Source organism: Ostrinia furnacalis, unplaced genomic scaffold, assembly GCF_004193835.3.
Source record: "Ostrinia furnacalis isolate ACB-3 unplaced genomic scaffold, ASM419383v2 OfSCF7556, whole genome shotgun sequence".
Lineage (NCBI taxonomy): Eukaryota > Metazoa > Arthropoda > Insecta > Lepidoptera > Crambidae > Ostrinia > Ostrinia furnacalis.
Window position 1 is genome coordinate 427,944 of NW_021137795.1, and position 27,625 is coordinate 455,568.

A 27,625-nucleotide genomic window follows, 5' to 3' on the forward strand; every position below is an offset into this window, starting at 1 on the left:
GTATCAAACGCTTCTACGCCTCTTTATAGGCACGGAATGTGGTGGTGAAATGACTGCATGATCTTTATCGATATTTTTTGAGGCAAATATTCCCTACTAACAAGCAAACAATATTCTATGTACCTACTATAGGTACTATCTGAGTTGCCTAATACATAATAAACTTTTTATTTTTTACAGATCATCTAAGAACATCATCATCGCCCAATCGAAACCATAAAACACCAATATGAGCCTTAAGAGTGCACCATTTGATCACGGTAAGATAATAAAAGATACCTTTTCTAAGTTAATAATAAAATCAATGATCGCAGATTAATTGTAAGACGAGAAGTCACTTAGTAATTTTAAGGGAAAACAATTTAAAAAAGCGCTTTGTTAATTCTTCCCCCCAATACACTTAAAATTAGTACTATTAAATTTCTGTTTTAACACTACAGATTCAAAACATCACCACTTTTTCTTATTTAGGAAAATCAATTTTCCATGTTTAGAGTTTGTAAAACCCACTAGATATAACTTCTTCGATAAAATACAATAATTTGTTTTTTTCTCTCGACATTCGTCCCATCACTACGGTGCGAATAAAATCGTATAGGAGCGTGAATAGTGCGAGTCGTTGTTTGCGTGACAAACAGGTCGTGTCTGGGCTGCCGCAGGACGCACCCAACCCTAGCATCTGCATTTTGTATTTATTTAAATATGTTCGAGAATTCCAATTTCAAAAATCTTTTTTTTTTTTTTCAGCTATTTATCTTGCCAGTCCTCTGAATAAAATGTGTTCTATTGTTAGATATTGGGTCTTCTTTATGGACACTTTATTTACACTTTAATCACTAATAATTGAACTCTTTGAAATTTTATTTAGATAAAAAACTACTTTTGCTTCAAATTACAGTAACCTGTAAGGCAGTGAATGAAAATTTCAAGTGTTAAAATTAAAATTATTAGAATTTTTAAATAAGCTCCTAAGTATCAATTACCAGTAAAAAGTTTGGATATTTCACGATAGAAGATAGGAAAACAGTTCAGCCTAAACCACAATAAGTATTTTTTCTGACATTGTGATTTATAAAATAAAACCTGGGGACTGGATTTTCATCCGTGATTTTCTATTTCACCTGTGAACTTCCAATGATCAAACTAACAACACCGTCACCGGAGCCCCTTCAAAGCCTCTATATTTGTCTATGCGCATTATTTTCTTTTTCAGCCGGTGCGTTGGCTGCCTCAAATCAATCAACAATTAGCCGGGCTACTGTTACGTGCGCGCTTTAATTGAACCCGCTGGCACCAAATATTTCTACGTGCAGTTTTTGGTATATGAAACCGGAGGAACAAAAATAAACACTCTGTGTTGTTCCGAAGTGGGCACGTGCCTAGTTTTTACGGTTTGGTTGTATGCGGGTATTTTAATATAAGGTCAATGATGACTCTATTTTTATTATCGTCTCTAAAGCATTTTTCTTAAAATCGAGTAAAACTTAAATACTGTAGGTATGTAGGTATAATAGAATAGATTTGCGACTGTCACTTTTACCGATGTAGCTATTTTACAATTTATTATAACTAGTTAGTATTATAACCCATTTAAGATAACTAGTCGTAAAACTTTTGGAATTAATATAAAGCTATGGTGGTCATAACATAAAAATATAGGACTCAATTAAAAAGTGGCAAAGTATTCATTGACTAAAACGGTATTGTATACAACACTAAATAAAGCCTCTTACATTTTTTATTTTTCTAAATATCTATCTCTATTTCAGCACTCTCTTTACATAGGTAGTAATACATATTATAATAATTCATCGGGTAGAGCTCTGCGCGCGACGGGCTCATTACCCTCCACACAAGGTAACGTATGGACAATTACATCTAGCATTAGTCCCGCCACAAAAACACCCACATTTCAACAAAAACAAACGCGAGGATTGCCTCTGAGCGTCGATAATTTGTCAGGTGCTCGTTGGTCAAAGAATAAACAGGTAGAGAAAGGACTTTTTCAACTTGATCGTTTCAGCCAAATGACGTTTACTATTGCTGAATAACTACCTCCCTGAAGGATTTCCGCAATGATTTCTTACGCTCTGCCACATCATCTCTGCATTATTTTGAAAAAAAAAACATCTGTTTTGCTTAAATATCTTAATAAAATTGTTCCTCTGTTTTGAGTGAGTTATAAAAGAGTGTTATGAAACCTTTTCAGTCAATTACTAGAATTCAAACAATTTCATTGGGCACTGCACAAGTAGGCTTGTGATAATCAGTAGAGTCGCTACCCGGTAATGATAGTTAAGTAATAATCAAATATGTTAATAAATTACTGCAATCCAATAATGAATTTCTGAATTATGAATTATTTTGATTAAATTCGGTTGAATTAATTCCCTTTTACATTAATTACCTAGCGTTCTGCGTGACTTTTGCACCACGATTTGCACATCGTAACTATCATTATTGCTTTGTATTTTTCTTATTTTAGTAAGTGGGCATAATAATACACAAACTAATCTTTGACAGAGCGCGTGGGAACAATCCGCATCGGCGTTTCGTTTCGCTAACGTCTTCTTCAGGGGGGATGAAATATCTAAACGCAACTCTCTTAATGGCGCTCATTTATTTCTCCCGAATCTCACTGAGCGTTCGTAATTATTGCGTTTCCAGTAGGGTTATTAAGTTTTGCTTCGGTTAAAATGAGAAATGGCCGCATTTATTCGATGCTCGACTTGATATCCTTTTACCGGCAAAGGGCTGAAATTTAATTTTAGGTATTATGATGTTATTAATTTAATTGTCGCGCGCTGTGGTAGTGTTAAAGTAAAATTTTGGATATTTCACGCTATTAATTAAGGGTTTTATTTCATGGTGCACCCGTCTCACGGTGGTTTTAAATTAAATTGCGCAACATGTCGTTATTTGGGATTTATTCGAACGTGTGATATTTTTGTCTGCAGGAGGTACCTACCCATGAGTTTTTGAGACCCACCCTCCTTTTGTGTGCTTTAAGTATTTGTACAATACGTGTAATTAGGTTTATTTTAATAATAACAAACACAATTTTAATCTATTTTTTTACATTTAAACTTCTTTTATTAAAAAAAAACCTTTTTTTAGAACCAAGTCGTCTTCCAAACCAGCATTTAGGAGATCTCAGATCATAGAAGGGATCTGAGTAGGAGATACACTCTAAAACATTTATCCGAGTTCGCGATAAGTCCCAATCAATTGTTGGAGATAGAAGTTCCCGATTAGATCGGACAAATCGCCTCTAATTGCGCGTCCCTGATCCGGCCCGTTCTATCACTCGGAACTCGTTGAGATTTATCCCATTCTTAGAAGTTTGGCAATCGTGCAATGAATACTGAAGATTGCGTTTTGAACGTTTATTTACTTTAGTTGACGATCCAATAGTAGAGTTAAGAGAAGATATATTTTTCGGTAAAGGTTAGTAGATATTTAATGGGTACAAAATAACTATTCATGCTGTAGTTCTAAGTGGAAGATCGTTTAGGTTGAAGTATTTATAAGCTTATTTTTATTAAAACAAAAACTTGTACGGTAACCAACCATTGATGAATTTTCTTGGATCATCTAAAACCGGTTTTCCGAAAAAACACAAATGCATGCTTTCTTGTCTAAATGTGCGAGTCGAATTTCGAATATACGTGCAACCAGCCATTAATTAACATAATATTATAGACAAAGCATTTAATTATTGTAAGTACCTACTTGCCATATACCTATCTACTTTGTCATTTAAAACAACGAGGTAAGTATCCTACCCCACATAAGTCCCATGAATGCGCTTTGTAGTATAAATTAAGCCAATCAAGATGTTTGCTACAAATATGACATCCACGTAACCCAAGATGTGAGCATAGTAATAAGATTCCTTGCGCCGTCCCAACTTTAAAGTACCTTCATAACCACGTCAGTATCTCATTGTCAAGCAGCGCAGGTAGAGTGACCAGGTTTTAGGTTCCTTGTACGGACAACAGGGCATATCAAGTTTTACTGTGGCATTATAGGTGATATTTAAGCCTGATGTACCTATATTTAGTCAAGCAGACTGATATAGGTAGGATCTTACTGCAAGAATTTATAGTCTGATATGTTTTTGAAACCCACCCTACCTAGGGTTATTCCGTATTCGACCCACGACAACTCAACCCACTCATTATTTTTTCCTTACTCAACCCAATTTTATTCACTATACCCACAACAAATTTTAAATTTTATGTTCCTTATTCACCCCAAAAACATTCCTAGCTCAACCCATTTTAAAACCACTTAAAAAATATAAGATTTTTATGTACGATCAGAATAAAAATATATTTTTTAGAAATTTAAGCTCAGTTAACTTTTGTGTTAAGATCGTTCTATTACATAAAACTGCAGGAAGTCTGATACAATAATATATTTTAAAAACGTTCTTCACAAAAGGACACAAATCAAATAATGACTAATTAGAATCTACTATAAATCCACTATAAATCTACTATAAAACCACTATAAATCTACTATAAATCAAACGACTGTGATTTTTTATTAAATCAGTATAACCAAGCGATGGCGTATATTTTTTTCCCTAGACACTCGTTCATGAATGTACAAATATTTCAAATAATATAATGTATTTCATTTTTTTTTAAGCGGTACACAGTTGTACAGGTAGATGACAAAAGAAAAATAATAAAAGTATTCATGTGGACAGCTAATCCCGCGGTAAAAGTTTTCAGCCTCTTAATTTGTTTATGTATTTACCTTAAAATAAAATAAAATCTTTGATACATTTTAGTTAATCAACATATTCATATCTATCATTTTTTCATGTAGGTGATGTTTTTTTTTATTTAATTATAAATCAATGTACATGCTAGTATTGTATTTATCATTATTAAATTTCTGAAAAAACAGTAAACGTTGTTTTGCTATCCATACTTATTTTTGGTATATGTATTTGCTTTGGGTTGAGTAAGGAATGCATTTGGGTAGAATAACGAAATTATGTAATGGGTTGAGCCAGGAATACTAATTTGGGATGAGAGAAGAAATGGGTTGAGTTGTCGTGGGTCGAATACGGAATAACCCGTTTTTGGGTTGTTTTTGACTATACCAATGTTTTTCTTAAAATATTATAGATTCTCCTTTGTTATCAAAAATGATATTTTGTGTCATGTAATTCAAATCTTCATGAGTCAGCTATTTGACCTACATTTATATTAAAGTAGAGTCTAACTGATGCATTGTGTATTTTGTAAGTCATCTAAGCAGTGTTTTCTGTACTAACTCTCCTATTGATGACAGCCATACACTTTTAACTAGTCAAGTCACGTGTCTCACTATTTTCCAAGTCTAACGTCCTACATTTCGCTTTGTCACCCTATCCTCAGGGTCGGGCTCAGGGGCTCATATTTCGCGCGCCTCGAGCGCTTGAGTTCGGAACTTTGTATAGATAACACGGCGCGGCTAAGCCTACCCGCTTGACGAAAATCCCTCCCTGTCTTTGCTTCTTGTTTATGCCGTCAATGTTATCGCTATAAACAATGTTTTACAAGTATGACTGTTTTAATACTTTGAAGCTAAAAGCTTAACGATCGATATTTTTGTAGAATATTATCAAAAGTTTTATGAAAAATTGCCTTTCAGCATGTAACAGACCTAAAGACTATTTATAATATATATATAATACCTATTTTAAACCTGTTAGGTACTCATAAAAACACTGCCATAAAACCATTAAAAAACCTTTATTTTTATTTTAGTTGTAATGTTATCTATTAAGATACAATACCGCTCTACCACATTTCATGTTTTTTTAAATATGAAAACGCTATCAGCGTCTCGGGGTGGGAAAAATCCTTTTTTCCGAAAACAATTAAGCATCGAAACAATATATTTTCTCTTATCTTGTTACGTATTATGCTCCTATTATGGCTTTAGCACATTTTCAGGTATTTTTTTTTAAATATGAAAACGCTTTCAGCATTTACTGAGTGGGGAAAATCCTCTTTTCCAAAAACAATTGAGCATCAAAACAGTAGATTTTCTCTTGTCTCGTAACTGATTTATAACGTAACCGTCTACGAACTCCATCGATTGGTTCAGGCAGGTAGGTATGCAAAAGTAACACTGTAATTATTAATAGACGGTCCGTAGCGGGCGCCGCCAGTTATCCCAGGCAGTCGGGCGATTTGTGTCAGACCCAGTTATGCGCCTTACACGCTACACGGAAATTTCTTAGTAAATTGACTGGGAAACTGCTCTATTGCTATTTAATTTTAAAGTTATTTCCTATAAACTTTTTTGGGATACAACAAATGTTGATCTAGAATCATCACTGTAAGTTATATAAAAGAAGTCTACCTTTAAAGTTAAAGTTTTAAAGGTAGACTTCTGTAAAGCGTCAGAATCTTTAAAGCATTTGCAAAAACAAAGCATTTTTATTAAAATTACCTATATAACGCTATATTAAGAAAAAGAAGGACAAACCGTTAAAAATCCCTTTACTATTCTATAAATTTAATTAAAATGCAATTTATTGGCATAGACAATTTAGCGCCTGAAAAACAGTTCTGAATTTTCACCTCAGAGCGAAGTTGCAGTAACGTGTATCCATGTTTGATACTTTTTAGACTCAATAGGCACAGTCTCAAGCCATACAAAGGAGATATCAATCAATTAACTTACCATTTTATACCTGTATCAGAAAATATGTAGAGCATCTACCTCTATGGATTCGCTCATGCCACAGTGGACTCAACTCCAAATGCCCGCGCGCCGCCTGCAGGCACGAAGGCGCAAGACAAACCGAAATCTTATCAACCAGCTATGTTGGTATCGTTAATAAACAAAACTGCACACAGCGTGCTAACCTGAGCTGTTTGGAGTGCAAACAACCCTTAACTTATGCCGATACGTGAGTTACTTGGACCCTAAGGCGTTTGCGTTTGATTATTAACAATTAAGATTTCGTGTTGAGGTGCTACATAATATGTAGTTTTGCATCTCTCTTCTACTTAACATAACTTAAACTTTAAATATTTTTTATATCCACATATTAAAGGTTCGTATATGCCCATTTTTAGCACGGGGCGTAACTATTAAATAAAAGTCGTAGCGCAGTCCCAAGAGAAAAACAATTGACAATCGAAATGTATCGAATAAAAATAAAGTTTCTTACTGGCCAGGCGCGCGGGCAAAGAGTTTGGACGTTACCTATATGTNGTTGTTTTATTTTTCAACATTTACCGTGCTATTAATGTTAATCCTAAGATTTACCAACGAAATGGTGGTAAGAGTTCGAATCGCAAACCTTTTGGGACATTTACCATTAGGAATTGGTAGATCTTAGGTTTTACTGGAATATCTTAGGATTTACTGCAATTCGAGCTTTTACAGTAACATATAGATAACACGGCGCGGCTAAGCCTACCCGCTTGACGAAAATCCCTCCCTGTCTTTGCTTCTTGTTTATGCCGTCAATGTTATCGCTATAAACAATGTTTTACAAGTATGACTGTTTTGATACTTTGAAGCTAAAAGCTTAACTATCGATATTTTTGTAGAATATTATCAAAAGTTTTATGAAATTTTTTATGAAAAACTAGCTTTTGCCCGCGGCTTCACCCTCGTGAAATTTAGTTTGTTACAGATCGTCATAAATTATGGACTATGTTAATCTGGGTTATAAGCAATAATACTGTAAAGTAAAATTAAAATCCATTCAGTATTCAGCATGCACAGACCTAGTCATGCAAACTATTTTGAAACTAGTACGAAACATCAAAAAAGTTTTGCCGTAAAAACATTAAAAGAACATTTTTTTTTGTATTTTATGTTGGAAACAAAACATGTCTTACTAACGTGTCTATTTAAATACTACCGCTCTACAACAATTACAGGGTTTTTTTATATGAAAACGCTTCCAGTATCTCTGAGTGAGGATAATTCTCTTTTCCGAAAACATTGAGCATCGAAACAGTAGATTTTCTCTTGTCTCATAACGTATTATGCTCCTATTATGGCTTGAGTCCATTTTCAGAGCTTTATTTTTTACAAGGAAACACTTTCAGCATCTCGGGGTGGCGAAAACTCTTTTTTTTTAAAACAATTGATCATCAAAACTATAGATTTTCTCTTGTCTCGTAACGTATTATGCTCTTATGGCTTTAGCACATTTTCAGGTTTTTTTAAAATATGAAAACGCTTTTAGCCTCTCTGGGTGGGGGAAATTCTCTTTGCCGAAAACAATTGAGCATCAAACCAGTAGATTTTCACTTGTCTCGTAACGTATTCATAACGTAACCGTCTACGAACTCCATCGATTGGTTCAGGCAGGTAGGTATGCAAAAGTAACACCAAGTAACACTGTAATTATTAATAGACGGTCCGTAGCGGGCGCCGCCAGTTATCCCAGGCAGTCGGGCGATTTGTGTCAGACCCAGTTATGCGCCTTACACGCTACACGGAAATTTCTTAGTAAATTGACTGGGAAACTGCTCTATTGCTATTTAATTTTAAAGTTATTTCCTATAAACTTTTTTGGGATACAACAAATGTTGATGAACCCTAGAATCATCACTGTAAGTAATATATAAAAGAAGTCTACCTTTATAGCTACAGTTTTAAAGGTAGACTTCTGTAAAGCGTCAGAAACTTTAAAGCATTTGCAAAAACAAAGCATTTTTATTAAAATTACCTATATAACGCTATATTTAGAAAAAGAAGGACAAACCGTTAAAAATCCCTTCACTATTCTATAAATTTCATTAAAATGCAATTTATTGGCATAGAATTTAGCGCCTGAAAAACAGTTCTGAATTTTCACTTCAGCGCGAAGTTGCAGTAACGTGTACCCATGTCACAGTCTCAAGCCATACAAAGGAGATATCAATTTATTAGCTTACCATTTTATACCTGTATCAGAAAATATGTAGAGCATCTACCTCTATGGATTCGCTCATGCCACAGTGGACTCAACTCCAAATGCCCGCGCGCCGCCTGCAGGCACGAAGGCGCAAGACAAACCGTAATCTTATCAACCAGGCATGTTGGTCTCGTTAATAAACAAAACTGCACACAACGCGCTAACCTGAGCTGTTTGGAGTGCAAACAAACCTTAACTTATGCCGATACGTGAGTTACTTGGACCCTTAAGGCGTTTGCGTTTGATTATTAACAATTAAGATTTCGTCTTGAGGTGCTACATAGTTTTGCATCTCTCTTCTACTTAACATAACTTAAACTTTACTTAATTTTTATATCCACATATTAAAATGCTCGTATAATATGCTTATTTTTAGCACGGGGCGTGACTATTAAATAAAAACGTAGAGCAGTCTCAAAAGAAAAACAATTGACAATCTAAAATTTATCGAATAATAAAAATAAAGTTTCTTACTGGCCAGGCGCGCGGCCAAGAGTTTGGACGTTATATGCGGCCTCAACAGTAACTATTACGTATCTGTGTTCTATCTACTGCTGTTAACAGTTTTATAAAAACCTAATAAGCTTTAAATAAAACCTCTTTCCTATTTTACATACCTATTTTAACAAAATGCAACAACTATAAGTTGTAGGTAGTAACATTTCAGTAGGTAGGTATATCTTGTACATGATACTCATGAAAACAGTACTAAGCGAGTGGCGTATTTCCTAACAATAAAGCCTCGCAACTCTTATCTGCGCTGTTTATTGTGTGCAGTCGGTTTTGTCGCCGACTCTGACGACGCTCTGTATGAGCAAGTTTGAAAGTTACTTTCCGCAAGTCCGCTTTACACAGACAGAGCTTATGACGATTGCAATTTTATTGGACAAACTAATTTCGGAAAATTGACGTAGGTATTAAGGTTTTCTAAGTTAAGTATATTACTACCTAGATACTTAATGCACATCAAATCACATAGATTTTAATGTAGAATACTGTTACTCTCTGCTAATCCCATGACTTCTTGATGCACTATGGATGGGATATAAAACCAAGAGTAAGTACTAAATATAAACCTAGAGCGTAGGTTTAAGTCTAAGTTACACTAGCGCTAGTAGAATAATGAATATGAACACAATATTGTCATCATAGTATGGAATCGTTGAGTGTATACCGCATTGCAAAGGGGTACTCGTTCAATCGTGACGAATCCTCCGGCTGTAGCTAACTAATTGCTATGAAATAAACCTCACCCGCGGGATTTGCGCCCCGATTTTGTTTTAATCGAAATTTTCCGCGCACAGCACCGGCCCATTAACGGGGCTGGATGGATAACAATCGTTTTCTAGAAAATATTAATGTTTGTAATTTTGTGATGTAAAGAACGACAATACGCTACCCGCATGCACATTTTAAATGAATTAAAATTTACTTACTCGTACGATAATATTTTCAGTATTTTTATAGAAATACCTAATACGTTACTGACAGGTAAATGGATAAATTATTCTTCGAACATTTAATTTTATAAAATAATTTCTCGGTAGTACCCGACTTAAAATACCTCTTGTTTCAGCAAGAAATTACTGAATAAAATACCGTTAACAATATTTAAAATTCTTAGAAATTTTCTTACAAAGCTTGCAAAATCATCTAAAGAATGAAAGCAAGGCAATTGACAGGATTCTTTCCGTAGTATGGTTTCCCTTTGAAGAACTTAACAACTCTTTTTTATTATTAGCCAATTTGAATTGTTTGCTAAATTCAAAGAAATGTTTAGCCTTGTCCCGTGAAGACCTAAAAATCTACTAAATTGAAGTACATTTTACTTTTGCAATTTACTAAATTGAGAGCTTTGACTTTTATATTCTAGTAAAATATTTAAAAATCTCCAAGCTCTATTTCATTTTCATAAGTAAGTAGGACTGAAGATAATTTGCAATTAAATAAAGAATTCTTCTATCCCTTTGAAACTAATCGGTTTTAGTTCAGAGATCTTCCGAACCCCATCCTGCAACGGACCATCGAAAGTTCGTTAAAGTAATGTCACTATCTCGTCCATCCCCTCCGAGACAAATGAGACAGACATACATTAGACGAAACGAGGGTAAGGGACAGGGGATCTCCAGATAATACCCTATAATCACAGTTTTGTTTTCCAATCGCTGCTAACGATTATTGGCGTGTTATTCGGGTGCCATTTTGAAATTGCTTTAGTGCCCTTAGTTAAGTCGTTAGAAGTACAATAAAGAAGGCCCAGTGATTAGAACTCTGTAATCAGCTTCTCGACAAATTTTATTCTCCTTTGCCTTTTCTTTTAACGGTTGTTCTTATAGCCAGTTTTGTTTTATTCAAACGATGTTTTNGGTGTTTTCTTCTTTTGCTCTAACATTCAACGTGAAACGGCGTTATATTGTACAATTTGTCAAGTCCATTATGATAGAATAATTAAATCCCTTTGTATGAAAACGTAACTCAGTTTTAATATGAGAGACTTTAAACCGTGCTCAGTTTCCCCCACGTTGGGCGCCAGTTATTAAATCAGTCCCTTTACCATAACAACGTATCAAAAGAATTCATACAACCTAATTGTTTTTCAAATTGGGTATATCACACCTCTAACTAAAGTAGGATCTTCAAAGGGTTTATGCAAACTAACTCGTTCAACTCATTGATTAATTCAGCGTCAAGTGACGCGACTCTATCCATTCCGCGAACGAGTGGTCTGGATATTTTTAAAATTGCAGATTGGCTGGTAATATTCATATCCACTAAATTTTTGTCTGACAACACTCATGTTTATTCACGAGTTCAATTACACTTTGTACTATTTCAAAAATATTGGTTTCCAAACAACCTAAAGTGGTTTTTAAGAGTCAAGATATTATGCTTTGTATTTCTTGTCTGGCAAATTTTTAGAACAATGAAAAAGGAATCTGACTAATAAAAATTCGAAAACAATGGCTGTATGAGCACGGTAATAATATCATACAGTATTATAACTTCATATAAACCGACGAAAAGCGAGCTTTCCTTCGAATTTCAAATCTCGGGACGCGGTCGAAATCCGAAAGTTAGGGTTAGGGGTGTCACGAATGTGCCGAACGGACGTCGATGGCCTAGCTAGTGTTGAAAATGACTAAGGTGATTGAATTTGACTACCGTAATTTACGGTCAAATATGTCAAAAACAAATTTTTAACAGTCAAAAATGGTCATTTTCAGTCAGTTTGATTTGAAATAAAAATTATATTGTATTAAACCAGCTTTTGCCCACGAATTCATCGGCCTGAAATTAAAGTAACAGGTCATTAAGTACTCATTATGATTAGTAGATTCAAAATTATTTTAGTATATTTTTTTTTAATTAAATCTACTAACACAAAACAACACGCATTTTTATCCTATTCCATTCACAAAGTATTTTGTTTGTCTAAATAAAAGAAAATTACAATCACAAAACTAGATAGAAATTCTAAGTAGACAGATGTAATTAGAATGGGTACTGTAGATGTGCAGCCCTATCGCATGTTGTCATACCGTGACGTACCGCGGGGCTGTTGACATTTATTTCAAAAATATGGCCGAGTTGGAATACTGTATAGATAGTATTACGGGTGGTATGAGTACGGATGCGGCTAATCCAATTTTAAAATGTTGCCCAGACCATACATATTATAAAAGAGACTTTGCCGGGAGCTTAGCGTTTAAATTAGTTTATTCCCCCAAAGCGGAACCACAGCGAAGGGTTGCAAAATTTAAATTACAAATAAAAGCACTGAAAAATATCTACGAGTGGGTAGTGGCTCAACAACGATGTCTTTTAATTAAAGCGGAAAGGGTAATAAAGCGGGTTAATTCGGAAACTTGGTGGAGTTATCGTCAAAGACACCCAGGAGTTTTGCGAATTCCGTCGCTTCACGCCGCTGTGAGCAAATTGTGATGTCATCGGGTAACGGAGAGGTAAGCGGCCTATTATTTGTGAGACTCTGGCTTTTATGATAAAACGTTACATCCACAGGCAAGACTAGTTAAGTAAAATCTGTCGCAGATACGTAGTTATAGGCAAAATCGCCGACTTATGATAATACACACACACTTCAAACCCATTTTTAAGTTTCATTCTTAGCATAACTTTCTTGTATAGCTACCTAATGAATTCTTAATTATGTTTATTATCTCCATAACACGTAACACATTATAAGAAACTAAGTATGTAGTACTTAGTTTCNTAAGTAGGCAGGCCTCCTACTAGGTGGACCGACGATCTGGTAAAGGTCGCGGGAAGAGCCTGGATGCGGGCAGCGCAGGACCGTTCATTGTGGAAAACCTTGGGGGAGGCCTTTGTCCAGCAGTGGACGTCATTTGGCTGAAAAGAAAGAAGAAAGAAAGAAGTATGTAGTACCACAGAATAATAATAAGTACTACGTAGTAGTACTTAGTTTCTTATAATGTGTTACGTGACTTATTTTTATTTCATGATAAGGAAATAGTTACTCGTAAAACTAAAATAGGTACCTATCATCGACTATTGAAATGGCCATCAATATTTTCCGTCTGCGAGCCGAGCAGCATAGGTATACCTACCTTTTTTCGGATGACATGATTTTGCACGCTCAACACCCATCGCCGCGTCACGGTCCGAAGCGTCTCTATATTGAAATATGCCGCCCGACTGACCGTCCGTCCGTCACTGAGCAACTGCCCCCAGGAATCTTGCCTTCAAAGCACCTGTATTTGACTTGCACGACTCACTGGGTATCGGCAAATATGCAATATCAAGATATTCGATAATACCTACAGGAATATTAAATATTTGTCGCAGAATCTCGGAAAAGGAAGAAATAATTTTCCACGTTCCAGTGAAATAGTCTTTATTTACATAATTTTCACATTTCGTGTTACAGTTTTAATGCAACCCCTCGAAAAAACTTCATGAGCTTGGGATCAAATAAAAAAACCTGATTGATAAAAAATACCAAAAAAAAATCGTAACTTAAAAGAATTCACAATAATGTAGTTACATGTAGTAGTTATAGAATCTATTACAAAGAAAAAATAAATTAATGAGTATCCCTGGGAAAGCATTTTAATTTATAATTTGCAAAACAAACTTAATATTAGTCTAAAATTACATAATTTACTGTCGCCTGTAGTTATAAACGAGCCTATTAATTTTACTTGATTCCATGGCTCTATCTTTTGTTGGAGCACTATAATAAGTATTGTCATAACTAGCATAACGATGAGTGCTAGGTTTGAATTCTAACTGAAGATAGTCTCCTTCTTCACGCCTCAACTGTCCCTTATCTTTGCCGTCATATCTTGGATCTTCATAAATAGTAATAGTTTGTTTCCTTTGAGCAACGACTGGAGCGTTTTTAGGTATTTCAGCCACTGGACTAGCTCGAGATTCATCGTAACCATAACCATAACCGTGATGCGGGCCATATCCATAACCACCGTCATGGCGAATCCCATGGTCATCGTAATATCCTGGACCGCCGTAGTCTCTGCCCCATCCTGGGTCCCTTTGCCACCCTGGGTCTCTCTCCCACCCTGGATCCCTCTGCCACCCTGGATCTCTCTGCCACCCTGGGTCCCTCTCCCATCCGGGATCTCTCTCCCAACCTCGCTGATTCCATCCAGGGTCCCTCTCCCAACCTTTCCATCCTGGGTCATGATGAACTGGAGGAGGTGCCCGATGCTCTTGCCTATCATAGTATCGATCTCTATTATATTTATCATGACCATTCTTGTATTTGTTGTAATGTTCATCATCATTCAGATAATACTTTTTACCATAATCTTGATGACCGACGTGCTTAACACCATTATCCCCTTGCCTATTGTAACCTCCGCCATAATAATTATCTCTCACATGTTCTTGCCCGTTATTGTGAGCTCCTTTATATCTCCTGCCTCCCTGGTTGTCGTGGCTATTTAAACGACTATTATACGCTGCCTGGTCACCTTCATCATTGAAGTCATCAAAGAATGTGCTCTTATTAGAGGATTCGTCTTTGTGATATGAGTTCTGGAAACCTTGTTTATGATGTCCCTTTTTATGTCCTCGTTTATAACCACCTGCTTGGCTGTCCTCGGCTTTGTCTTGCTGAGCATTGTATCCTTCATAGGCATCACTTTCCGAGGCAGACTTCGAGTCGTGGTCCTTCTTCAGGTATTTCCCTTCATCTGTAGCTTTAGCGTACTGGTTCTTGTGGCTATCGTTCACTTGGCTTTCAATTTGATGTATTTTTTCGCCTCTCTGCTTTTCATGCTTGACCGATTCCGCGCCTTCCTTATGTGCGACATCCTTCAGGTGATCTTCTAAGGCTTCTTTTATCACTGATGCACTGACACCCGAAACAAACAAAAATACACTGATTGTCAAGCAAAAATACTTTTTATGCCGAGGAATCATCTCATCACAGTGCTGCTGCCAGATGTCTTGCTAGACGGAGGCTTGGATACTCAATAGGCGGGAGACGGTCCGCATAAATAGTTTTATATTGATGAAAATCGTGTTGGACTTCACGGTGTATCATGCACAATGACAGGAACAAGTAAGGCTGTTGACGGGAACAATGAGAATCCAAAACAACGTCCATGACATGACATTATTGGAACAGAAGCGCGCACCGCGGACGTGCTTGGGACCCGCGGCCGAGGTCAATAGAACCCAGTCGGGGACGTTGACGTAAGGTCATTGATATTGTAGTTATTTGTCACTATACTCGGAAACCAGCTCAACATTTATTATGAGATGCGAAATATAATCTGCACGTGAGAACGGAAAATTATTATAAGGGCAGAAACGGCCCTAGCAATTATACTATAGCCTTTTCATTGTGTAGTTAATTACTACATTGGTGCTAAACAATCAAAGATCTGGCCTTCTGTAACTGGAACTTATCAATGGTTTCATGCATCAGTAGTTTGAATACAAAATAACTACATCAAAAGTAGTTGAATACAAAATAAGTAATGGATAGGTACCTGCTTAAACTGACTGCATTAATACCGAGTCAATACTCAATTTTTTGTTTGCATCCATCATGAACTTAAGACTATAGGCCCTACTTATAGGGCATGTCAATTGGAAAAGAGGAGGAGCATACGAGGAGTCCGAGAAATACCTATTAATCGAAAATAGCAAAGGTATCACGAATTTGGGTATGATCCAGTGCGTACCTACTTATTCGTGCGTCATTACAAAAAGGTAAGTACATAATACAAATTCCTATTTCTTCTAATTCCATCTCACCAACACTGTCATTAATTCTTGGGTTTGTATTGAATAGCATTTAAGTTATTCTGATGTACAACAAGAATAGGTAGGTATCTACTGTAGTTTCGTCAAAACCCGTTCAGTAGTTTTTGCGTAAAAGAGTAACAAACATACATATATCCTCCTAACAAACTTTTAGCAGAATTGCTTTGAGGAACATGAATCGTTCACAGTCGTTAACTCTAGGTAAAAAAAAATCGAGTTAGGCCTAACATGCAGGGTAATTCTTCCTTTTTTGTCCAGTTCCGTTTAGACCGTGATTAATGTCTTAATTAAGTTAGTATATACCTAATTAGTGGGCAAATGCGTATCAGCGTATGACGAATTCGTTAATTACGTTAACGCGTCGACTGTCCATGGACGGAACATAAAGAAAAATAACATAGCGTTTGAATAATAGGCAACATTTTTAACTTGGCATTCACGAATATTCTACTACATAGTTGAAGCTCCTAAAGCTAAATATTTTATCTATTAGGTATAATTTACCAACTTTGAGACGAACGAACTACGAGGTATGTTTGGGAAATACCAAAACCAACGTGGCGTAACGTAAATGTATCAGTTATTATCAGTGCCCGAAGCACGGATAATAAACATCGTTCTCATTTGATTGTGGCATGTGGTGTGGTGGTGGTATTGTCCTTTTTATATGTAAAGCAAAACAGCACCACTACAGTTGTTTAAAGGAATATGATTACGAGTCGTATATTTGTTTTACCTATATGGTTTTATGAAAAGCCCTATTCACTATTCGGCTTCGATGGCTAAATTTCGAATAGTATAAATAAAGCTTATTAGTTAACTCTTCAAAGGGTAAACGTTATGGATATGAACATAATTTACATTAATAAGAACGCGCTATCTGTATCATAAAACTTTAATCGACATAGAAATTAATGATAACATACAAATTATAATGCACACATATACAAATTCCGTCTTTGACGCCAATGAATGAAATTTAGTTTAACTAAATAAATACTACGGATGAACCTATTTGAAACAGTAGAAAATACAAATATGAAAATTGATGATAAGACCATAGTAGTTATAAGTCATTAAATTATTAACCCATAGTTCTTAATTCTTATCACAAATACTTATATTAAACAAGTAATTTAATAAATTAATAATATTCCCAAAGACGATTTGTACAGTCAGCGTCAAATAGTTGGGTGACACCTAAAGTGGCTAAAAAGATGACCTTATTTCAATTTATTGTAACAAAGACATGCGAACTTTTGGCTACTTTGGGTGTCATGAACTATTTGACGCTGACTGATGCCCGTTTTCACAATCAATCCCTAATTTTTAAGTAACCCCTATGGTAACACATAACAGGAATGTTGTTTTCATAGGGGTCACTTAAAAAATAGGGATTGATGGTGAAAACGGACATGAATCTTACATATCATTAAGAGTCTCGTCATGCAACGTTATCGAATAAAATCATTAAATTAATCTCGGAATCACAAAATTTTGTACATGCTTGTAGGACATAACAGCATCACAAAATATCTGATCACTGGTTTGTTTAGTATACTATTGTAGTTTACACATAAATACATAATAATACCCTAGAGGCGTGTTTGTGGCAATGAAATCTTTTGACACATTATATCCTTCCATCACTGTGCTCTTAGACCCGTATTACGAAACGACGCCTAAAACTGTCCTTAGATTGTTCTGAATACTGAATTTCAACCGTTTATAAAATTTAACCTAAGGACTTGAACCGAGTTTTAGGGTTAGTTTAGTAATAAGGGCCTTAGTTTTTACTTCAAGTTATTGAATGCACGGCAAGCCTGATACAATTTTTTGGAAGTCTGCATCAAAACTCAATCTTATCAAAAATTTTAATATTCTTACAATCCATTTACTTATACCCAAATTATGTTTAGAGTTACTTTACATTAATTTATGGAACTAACGGTACCAAACTTAATGCTCTATCATTTATTTTAAATTTTGACGTGCACATAACTTTAGATTTAGATTTGTAGCAATAAAACACATTTTACTCAGTCTCACCAACCGAAATGAGTAAACAGTTAGGATAACATTTTGCCACGAGTTACTAATTCGAGTCAGTAAATTGACTTTTGGATTTACATTTTATCAAGCATGTTCTTTCGAACGGTACAAATACAGGCGCAAATTTTCCTAACAATATAAAGATCCTACGAATTTTCGACTAATTGTTAGCACAAGAGTCCTTTTTATAATTCACACACACTATTCACTGCGCGTGTTACATAATTTCGCTCATCAGTTTGTGAATCAGTTTGTGACAAAACTTCGAAGGTCATACAATGTTTGGTTCGCGATAAAGTACGTTCATTACAATTAAATGCTCTGACTTAAGCCGAATCCAGACGGGTGTAACGTGTAATATAATGTATCGTGTAATGTAATAGAAATAGTAAGCAGCATATACGTGTAATGCTCGTAGTGCCGTCCACACGTAGAATTCGTGTTACATGTAATCTTACATTACACATTACACCCGGACCCGGCTTAATGCAAATTTTTAGAAAAAGGGTCAATTACTGACTCGAATTGACAACTAGATTTCATTCGTACCACCATTACAACTATTAAAATTAAGTAGTTTATTTTCCGTTCCCGTTCATCTCAATTTTGCCCAGGTTAGCTATCCTCTCTGTGATTTCTGACAGGAGTTTACCGCGGGGTATTTCTTCTTCGGACCTCGACTTGATGTGCCGTATCTTGACGACGCCTCGCTTTAGTTCGGACTCGCCCAAGACGACGGCGAGCGGAATGCCGTACTCTTCGCAATGTTGCAGTTGTGTGAGCATTTTGGGGTTTTTCTTGTAGGATTGTTCGGCCTGGAGAGAGAAATGAGAAATTTAATAATAAAAAATGATGGTGTGCGCACATTTTTTTGGAATGAGGGTTTTCGCGAATGAAAAATCCGCCAGATGGCAATACGTAGACGCGAGGTCCAAATGCTGCATGATTGGTTATTTTTGACATGACATTGACAGATATGTCAAAATTCACCAATCACGCAGCAGTCAGACCCCACATCCACGTCCCGTCCCAATATCGGAAACTAAAAATTAAGGTACATGGTAGCAATCCCGTCAGAAATAATAATTATGTTAGTGACCTTTAAACTATAGGGTATTTGAAACCATATTGATTTAAATTTAATTTGAGAGGTACACTTAGGCTGAGTTGCACCACCTAACTTTGACGGTACCTAACTATAACGATAACCGGTGCTTTTTGTATGGATTTTGACAGTTTTTTGACGTTTGTCAATGTTAAAGTAAGATGGTGCAACCCAGCCTTATTGATTGCAATACGATGACCAGCCTTATTGATTGCAATACGATGACATCGACGTAGTTTGGCAATTTAATTAACTCTTTTTTAAAAACGAGTAAGAATCGTAGATTACGGTTGATTGAAAACCAATTAACTTTTTAAGTACAGTATTGGTAAACGGTGTCAAATACTCAATTACAAATATTTAGTAATTTAAACGCTAGCGCTTAACTCTATCAATTTTTGAGACGTCAAACGTCAGCGAGACTTCAGATCTGCTTCAGTTTTATACAGGGTGACAGGTAAAGCGATACATTCCTTGAAAGGGGTTAAAGTAGAGCTTATTTGCAGTCATTTAAGTCATATGACACCATGTCCGAAACTTGTTCATTTCCAAGTTATTCGAGATTTAAGTATTTTTTAAAAAATCTCCAGTTTTTATGTTAAAATGTACCCTTGCAATGAAGAATACGTAATAATGTTAANAAGTGAGTAAACAGTTAGGATATCATTTCGCCTCAAGTTACTAATTCGAGTCAGTAAATTGACTTTGGATTTACATTTTATCAAGCATGTTCTTTCGAACGGTACAAATACAGGCGCAAATTTTCCTAACAATATAAAGATCCTACGAATTTTCGACTAATTGTTAGCACAAGAGTCCTTATTATATTCACACACACTATTCACTGCGCGTGTTACATAATTTCGCTCGTTAATTTGTGAATAAGTTTGTAACAAAACTTCGAAGGCCATACAATGTTTAATTCCAGTCTAGGATGGTACATATCTGCCCTGCCTGTAAGTGCCTATTCATTCTCGCCTTGAAAAGACCCGGATTATAGATGTGTAATGGAAATAGTATGCAGCACATACGTGTAATGCTCGTAGTGCCGTCCACACGTAGAATTCGTGTTACATTACACATTACACCCGCCTTACCCGACTTAATGCAAATTTTTAGGAAACGTGTCAAAACACTGACTCGAATTGACAACTAGATTTCATTCGTACCACCATTACATCTAATAAAATTAAGTAGTTTATTTTCCGTTCCCGTTCATCTCAATTTTGCCCAGGTTAGCTATCCTCTCGGTGATTTCTGCCAGGAGTTTACCGCGGGGTATTTCTTCTTCGGACCTCGACTTGATGTGCCGTATCTTGACGACGCCTCGCTTGAGTTCGGACTCGCCCAAGACGACGGCGAGCGGAATCCCGTACTCTTCACAATGCTGCAGTTGTGTGAGCATCTTAGGGTTTTTCTTGTAGGATTGTTCGGCCTGGAGAGAGAAATGAGAAATTTAATTAAAAAAATGATGTGTCATTTTTTTGGAATTGTGATGTGTAGTTAAAACGAATGGGGATTAAAATAAAAATCAAAATTAAATTAGTTTTTAAAAATCGTCAATAATACTCTTAAGGAGCTTTTAAATGCCTCGTTATTTATTTTTTAAATCAAGTGTACTTGACACCATCTTGATTTTGAAAAGTATGCCTACTATTATAATTGGAATAGTGGACTTTTCATGAGCTGTCAAAACGTGATTCTCAAGATATTTTAAGGCAATACAAGATGATGACATCAACGTAGTTTGGCAATTCAATTGATTAAATTTTTATTTATTTACAAGCAAGTGAATCTAAATTTACGGTTGAATGAAAACTAATTAACTTCTTTGTACAGTATTGGTAAACGGTGTCAAATACTTAATTACAAATAATATTAAGTAATTATAGGTCTTAACTCAGTCAGTTTTTGAGACGTCAAATGTCAGCGAGACTTCAGATTAATAGAGGACTAGCGGCCGCCCGCGACTTCGTACGCGTGGATCCCGTTTTACCCCCTTCATCTATCTTACGCGGTTTAGATTTTTTCATACAAATGTTTTTTCCCGCTAACTCCCGTTCCCGTGGGAATTTTGCAATATACTGTTGTAACTAAGCTTTAAGTTTACTAAGGTACTTGCATGTCCAATTTCAAGCGTCTAACTTAAGCGGTTTAGATTTTTCTTACAAAAGGATTTTATATATTTAGATGACGTCATCCCAACTAATATTATAAATGCGAAAGTAACTCTGTCTGTCTGTCTGTCTGTCTGTCTGTTACGCTTTCCCGCTTAAACCTCGCAACCGATTTTGATGAAATTTGGCATAGAGATAGTTTGAGTCCCGGGAAAGAACATAGGATAGTTTTTATCCCGGTTTTTGAAACAGGGACGCGCGCGATAAAGTTTTTCTGTGACAGACAAAATTCCACGCGGGCGAAGCCGCGGGCGGAAAGCTAGTGTGATAATATATCTATGTCACCCCACTCGTGCCGCTCCCATACCTCAGGCATTGTCTGAGTTAAGTACTAGACATATTAGTGTGATTCATAGTCGATTTGACCTTACCGACATATTATGACCTACCATTTTTCGCAAAAAGGAGGTCAAGGCGAAGTGATACACTTTCACTTGTTTCTAATTTTTTATACTCTCTATAGGTACAGAGATAGAACCAGAGTAAATAAAAATCTTCATAGAAAATTCAAAATTCAGCGCAACTCACCGCTAATCCACGCTAAATTTTGTCAGTGTGTACGTGCGCGCTCACATACAAACCGCGCTCGGGCGTTTCTATGAAGATGAGCTACTCATTTGTATTTACTCTGATAGAGCGTGTAGACGACAATACACGAAACAATTAAATCATCAAACTCGATTACTAGACAATGTAAACGGTACCTTAATGCCTGCGTTCCAGAGTTCATTGCAGATCCTCATTCTTTCCTCGAGGAAGTTTTTCTGCGCCGATATGACGTATACTTCGATTTCGTTCGTCCGCACATGCATATCTCCCGCGGCCAGTTTCGCTTCCATCACAGAGAAGATGCGCTCTACTCCTATACTCACACCTACGCAAGGCACCTGAAAATATAAGATAAAAACTAATTATTAAAAAGACTATAAACACATTCATTCAAGTAGAAGATTTTCATTAAGTTTTAAGACAACTGCAACGGGTGCGTTTGGCCGAAAATAGTGTAAGCAAAATGGCGATCGCTATGGCAACTGCCGAAAACTTTAGCCTGTTTTCGGCGAGGACACGTTTGCTAACTTCAATAGTGACGTTTTTCATACAATTTTTTAGCAGTGATAGCACTTACCGCTTAGCTATGCCATTTTTCTTATAAGCACTTACAATTCTATTTTCGACTAAACGCCCCCATTAGCGACTGGCTAAAGTTTACATTTGTAACCAAAATTATTGTAGAACAAAATTAATTATTATTAATAAATCGTTCGTTCGTTTCAGCCAAATGACGTCCACTGCTGGACAAAGGCCTCCTCCAAGGTTTTCCACAATGCACGGTCCTGCGCTGCCCGCATCCAGGCTCTTCCCGCGACCTTTACCAGATCGTCGTATTAATAAATACAGCAGATTATTTAGTTCATACGTAACGCAAAACAAGATCAAACTTTCTATACAAACATACAATAATTTCATTTCAAGGAAGGAGCCAATTAGTGCTCGCAGCGTGTAATACAATAATCACCTTTAGAGAGTATCGCTGGTGCATAGAAAATAACAGTGTAGTTTCGGTGCAAACAAAAAATTAACTACGTCTCAACTAGAGTACTAAGATAATGTTTTTAAGCTTTCGCTGTGCTGCAATCCACTGGATATAAGTCTAAGGGAGTCCTCAACTACTCTAAACATCTATCAATATAATGTACTAGCGGCCGCCCGCGACTTCGTACGCGTGGTCCCGTTTCACCCCCTTAGGGGTAGAGTTTCGTAAAATCCTTTCTTAGCGCATGCCTACGTCATAACATCTACTTGCATGCCATTTCAGCCCGATCCGTCCAGTGGTTTGGGCTGTTCGTTGATATATCACTATGTCAGTCAGTCAATCAGTCAGTCAGTCAGTCACCTTTGAGTTAAATATATATTTAGATTATATTGTGACCACTGTACCTGTTTGTTCTTCGAATCAAACATCCCGACAAGGTTATCGTATCGTCCGCCGCCGGCGATCGAGCCTACGGACTGCTCTTCATTGCCGATTTTAATGGGCTCTGAAAGGATACAAACGGTTATCAAAATAATTATCGCCAAGTAATATCGATTTCAATGAATTTCAGTGAAACTTTAAACTGATATTGATTGCGTTAACGTATTTAATTGGCGTGACGTTATATAAAAATAAAAGAATAGTCTAGGAATAAACACAAATAGTAATAGACTGGAAATCTTCCATTCATACCTATGCAAAATATCTATGTAGATTTTTCAAAGCAATGCTTATTTCAAAAAGTACTTCAGAATGGTCTTAAAAATTCATTAATTTTAAATGACTGTAAATTATGTTTTTTGGTTGTTTTGTAACTAAAAAAAGTTAGCCAATTGACATGGCAAAATAATGACATCATCAGCTTGTATTGCCCTACATTATCTATGGGAGTCTCGATTTGACTTTCGTCAATTTATTGATTGGTGGAGTCAATTACCTGTCAATACAGCTTCATAGATAACTCCTGTGTAATAATCCAGTCCTCTTGCCAAGCTCAAATCAAAGACAACTTTGTTCTTAATGCCGTAGATCTCACAATAGTCCAGTAGGATCTTAATGCCACACAATCCATCTACGGAGGGCTTCGCTGCAGTCAATGTGTGGTCTTGGAGCAACTTCTCGATGAGTTCGGTGCTGCCACTCAAGCGGACATACTTTCCGATTCTGTCGGCTGCATCTGGGGTTATTCCTTTCTCATTTATCAATTCTGTCCTGACTTCTTCCCATGGAGACTGTAAATACAAGAGTAGTCATACTTTAGAATAGTTTTGTAGTTTATTTGCATAATATTGATTTAATTGTAAATAACAATTATAAATTCTAACACTGCACAGTACTACAATTCTAAAGTCCTTGGTTGTGTAAGTGAAATTTCAAAATGACATTGCGCAAAGATATTGCATAGTGACAAAACTTGAGTGAAACTTATTGGTGACAAAACAAACCTTATCTAGCTTGTCCACAGCAGAACATGCGGCCCTAAATTTATCATCAGGCACCCCACAGGCCTCAAACATTCCGTCAAGCAACCGTCTGTGGTTCACTTTCAGTACATATTTGCCAATGTCGAGCGAGTCCAGAATCTCTGTGACCACTTTGAGGCACTCTGCATCTGGGACCATAATGTCATACTGGCCGGCTATGTCAAAATCCTGAAAAAAAAAAGTATAAAGTATGTACGACAGCACATCAAGCTAACACAGTGGCATCTTATCTCATTGTAATAAGTGCTATTTTGCAACTAAAATATACATTTTCTGTAGTACTGGACCTTAATCTGATATTTGAAAAAATTCAAAATATTTGTCTTCTTTTTCTTATTTTGTTTATGGCCAGGTCTTGAAAATTACGGCCCATATATTTGTCTATTTATCCTTAGTGAGATTTTATTACCAAAAAGTATTACTTACACATTGGTAAAATTCCCTGTATCTCCCTCGGGTCATAGCAGGGTTGTCTCGCCTGTACACCTTGGCAATGTGGTACCGTTTCAGAGTACTGATCTTGCTCATAGCCAGATACCGTGCCAACGGTACTGTCAAGTCATAACGCAAGGAAAGGATTTCACCTCCCTGGTCTTTCAAATCGTAAATCAATTTTGAATCCTCACCATATTTGCCAGTTAGCACTTCCTGAAAAATTAAGGTACAATTTATTTATAAGAGAATTAAAAATAAGTACCTATCTGTAGAATTTTGAGCTCTAAGTAAGTAGGTATTCATCAAAAAAGTTTAAAAATTGAGAATTTTCAGATATTGGTTTCTTATTAGAAACCAATATCTAAATCTGTATGAATCTAATAAGATATCAATCTAAAAATATACTCCAACTTACCTTCAATTCAAAAACAGGTGTATCAATGCATTCTGCACCATGTTTCTTGAAAACTTCAATGATTTTCTGCAGCACATTATTTCGTATTGTCATTTGCTGCGGATTGTAGTCACGAGTCCCTTTGGGAGTCTTGAGTGTGAATTTTTGAGGACCTGCATCGTCCGATGCCAGCTCAGCTTTCAATGCCAGTAATTTTGCTACCTCTTGCTGGATCTATAAAATTTAAAAATATATTTATTTGTTCTCAAAATTATGTTCCCAATAAGCAAGGGCTACATAAATAGTGATTTCACATTCAGAAGCAAACTATGTACTATGGTTCACATTTTTACAAGAAATATCAAATAGTAGGGTAGGTACATAATTTTTTTTCATTGACTACATCTAATTCAGCTTTATTTCTATAGGATTGAAACATCTAGTAACACCAGCAAAGCTTTTAGTTTTTGTTGTAAGGCAATAAATAGTTGCGCTAAATAATTACCATTACCTTACAGCAAGATGATGTTGTAATAGTTTTAGCAAAATTGCTGTTGAGAACAGTGTTGCGTGAATACAACACAGTTGCACACTTTTTTGCAAAACCCAGCAATTTTATAGACATGCTTGATTTACCTCATCCAACTACAACAATATGATTCCTCGTCACCACTGATTTTCATAATTTATTACCGGAAAAAGACAAATCATCACTTTAATATCACAAATAATGATGACATCAGCATAAATATCTTCCTACCTTCTAAATTGTACAGAAAAAAAAATGTGGTGACGAAAGAACCATATGTGGAGTTTCATTTAGCATAATAAGAGGGGTGTACCAAAGAAAATGTGCAGCATAAAAACTACAATTACGACCATGCCAATTCACAAAGTGGCTACAAACGCTGTTACAACGCAACAAACCTGCTCATTCAGAGAATCAATATTGACTTTTGGTATTTTATGCATTATAGCTGGAGGTCGAGTTGTTGGAAATTTCGATATTTCAGAGACACTGAAGCTCCGCATATGGTACCACCACCTCTTAATGTACTGATATGATTCAAAAACTAAATGTTTTTCGAGATAGTTAAAAAGTTGTATATCGCTAGTGGTAGGAGTATATCCACAAATGTAACTGTATTGGTACAGCCATTTGTTGATCTCTTCAAGATTATATTCTATATTAGTCTTCTTTGCCTACAAGTATTCAAAAATTAGGGTTATACACAGATGATGCAATTTGAATGAAACATACCCTCAATGAAGGTCTAAAACGCGTAGTGTTAATCCATGTGCCTTACCTTCTCGCTAGATTCCTTTGCAGCCTTCAATTTTCTAACTAGATCTCCCTGATCTTTAACTTTCTGTAATAAACTTTCTTGAGACTCAGCCATATTCCTTTAACAATTTTTGCAACAAACTATCTCTAACGCCAGCCGCTCCGTAACTACCACTTCAAGGTTTATCGTGCAAGTAAAAGTTCTTTGTGGGTAATTGCAGGTATGATTAAGCTTACGACACCGTTCATTCCTTTCAAATTCACGTTGAAGAAATGCAGCAGCCAACCAGCTGTAAAACGTCATAAATGACAGAACATTTTAAATTTTAAGGTTACTAGTGATGCCCAGTTGCAGTATTTATTCTTAATCTCAAAACCGGTAATATTAAAAAAGTATAAATCATGCCAATGATATGATAAAGTAATATATCGTCAGTTGCAGGTTCACTTGGGGTAACTGACAAAATACAGTTTTTCAGTAGAGCCGTTTAAAGTTTTTTTTCGTCTTAAATCGGACATAACTTTTTTCCTATTTAACCTTTTTTGGATCTGTTTTTACAGAAATGCTTAGAATTCTACGCGGTTTTCGATTAAATAAAAAGAATTATCTAATATGTCTTAGTTAAGGAAATAAATTGCAGTTACACCAATGTATTTTTGTACTTTTGACAGTTACACTAATTTTACACCATACTTTTGGAAAAAACATAGGTCAAATTGATGTAAGTACTGCCCAAATTAAAATAATTTGATGCATTTGCTGGGTTTTGTTTACTTAGTTGCTGTATAATTTATGTAAAAGTATTAACAAATAAGAGAATTCATGAAAAAAATAACATTTTGTCGTTTTCTTTATTTTTTTTTAAATTTTATTAGAAGTAACTTTTATTTTATTCATTAAAAAATGATAAAAAAGCCACGAAAATCAAGAAAATATGTGTATTTAATTTTT

The 27,625-nt window shown here is 35.8% G+C and overlaps 2 protein-coding genes across 7 annotated transcripts; both read right to left on the reverse strand.

The window, feature by feature from the left end:
* Positions 1–14,071: 14,071 nt before the first annotated feature.
* On the reverse strand, positions 14,072–15,386 carry LOC114365135 (uncharacterized). The gene has a single exon (XM_028321625.1). The coding sequence runs from the start codon at positions 15,353–15,355 to the stop codon at positions 14,072–14,074; it is 1,284 nt and encodes a 427-aa protein (XP_028177426.1). The 5' UTR covers positions 15,356–15,386.
* A 2,197-nt stretch (positions 15,387–17,583) lies between these two features.
* On the reverse strand, positions 17,584–26,972 carry HisRS (histidine--tRNA ligase). Of its 6 annotated transcripts, none has more exons than XM_028321592.1 (9): positions 26,696–26,971; positions 26,316–26,591; positions 25,410–25,622; positions 24,986–25,207; positions 24,521–24,727; positions 24,013–24,307; positions 23,480–23,580; positions 22,246–22,428; positions 17,584–19,074 (listed from the first exon to the last, which is right to left on the reverse strand). In XM_028321592.1, the coding sequence occupies exons 1-9, from the start codon at positions 26,786–26,788 to the stop codon at positions 18,838–18,840; spliced, it is 1,827 nt and encodes a 608-aa protein (XP_028177393.1). In that variant the 5' UTR covers positions 26,789–26,971; the 3' UTR covers positions 17,584–18,837. The 6 variants fall into 6 exon arrangements, with proteins under 6 accessions (XP_028177393.1, XP_028177395.1, XP_028177398.1 ...); XM_028321594.1 differs by lacking the exon at positions 26,316–26,591 and adding an exon at positions 25,900–26,060 and having other exon boundaries at positions 26,696–26,969; XM_028321593.1 differs by lacking the exon at positions 17,584–19,074 and adding an exon at positions 20,093–20,799 and having other exon boundaries at positions 26,696–26,972.
* Positions 26,973–27,625: the final 653 nt, after the last annotated feature.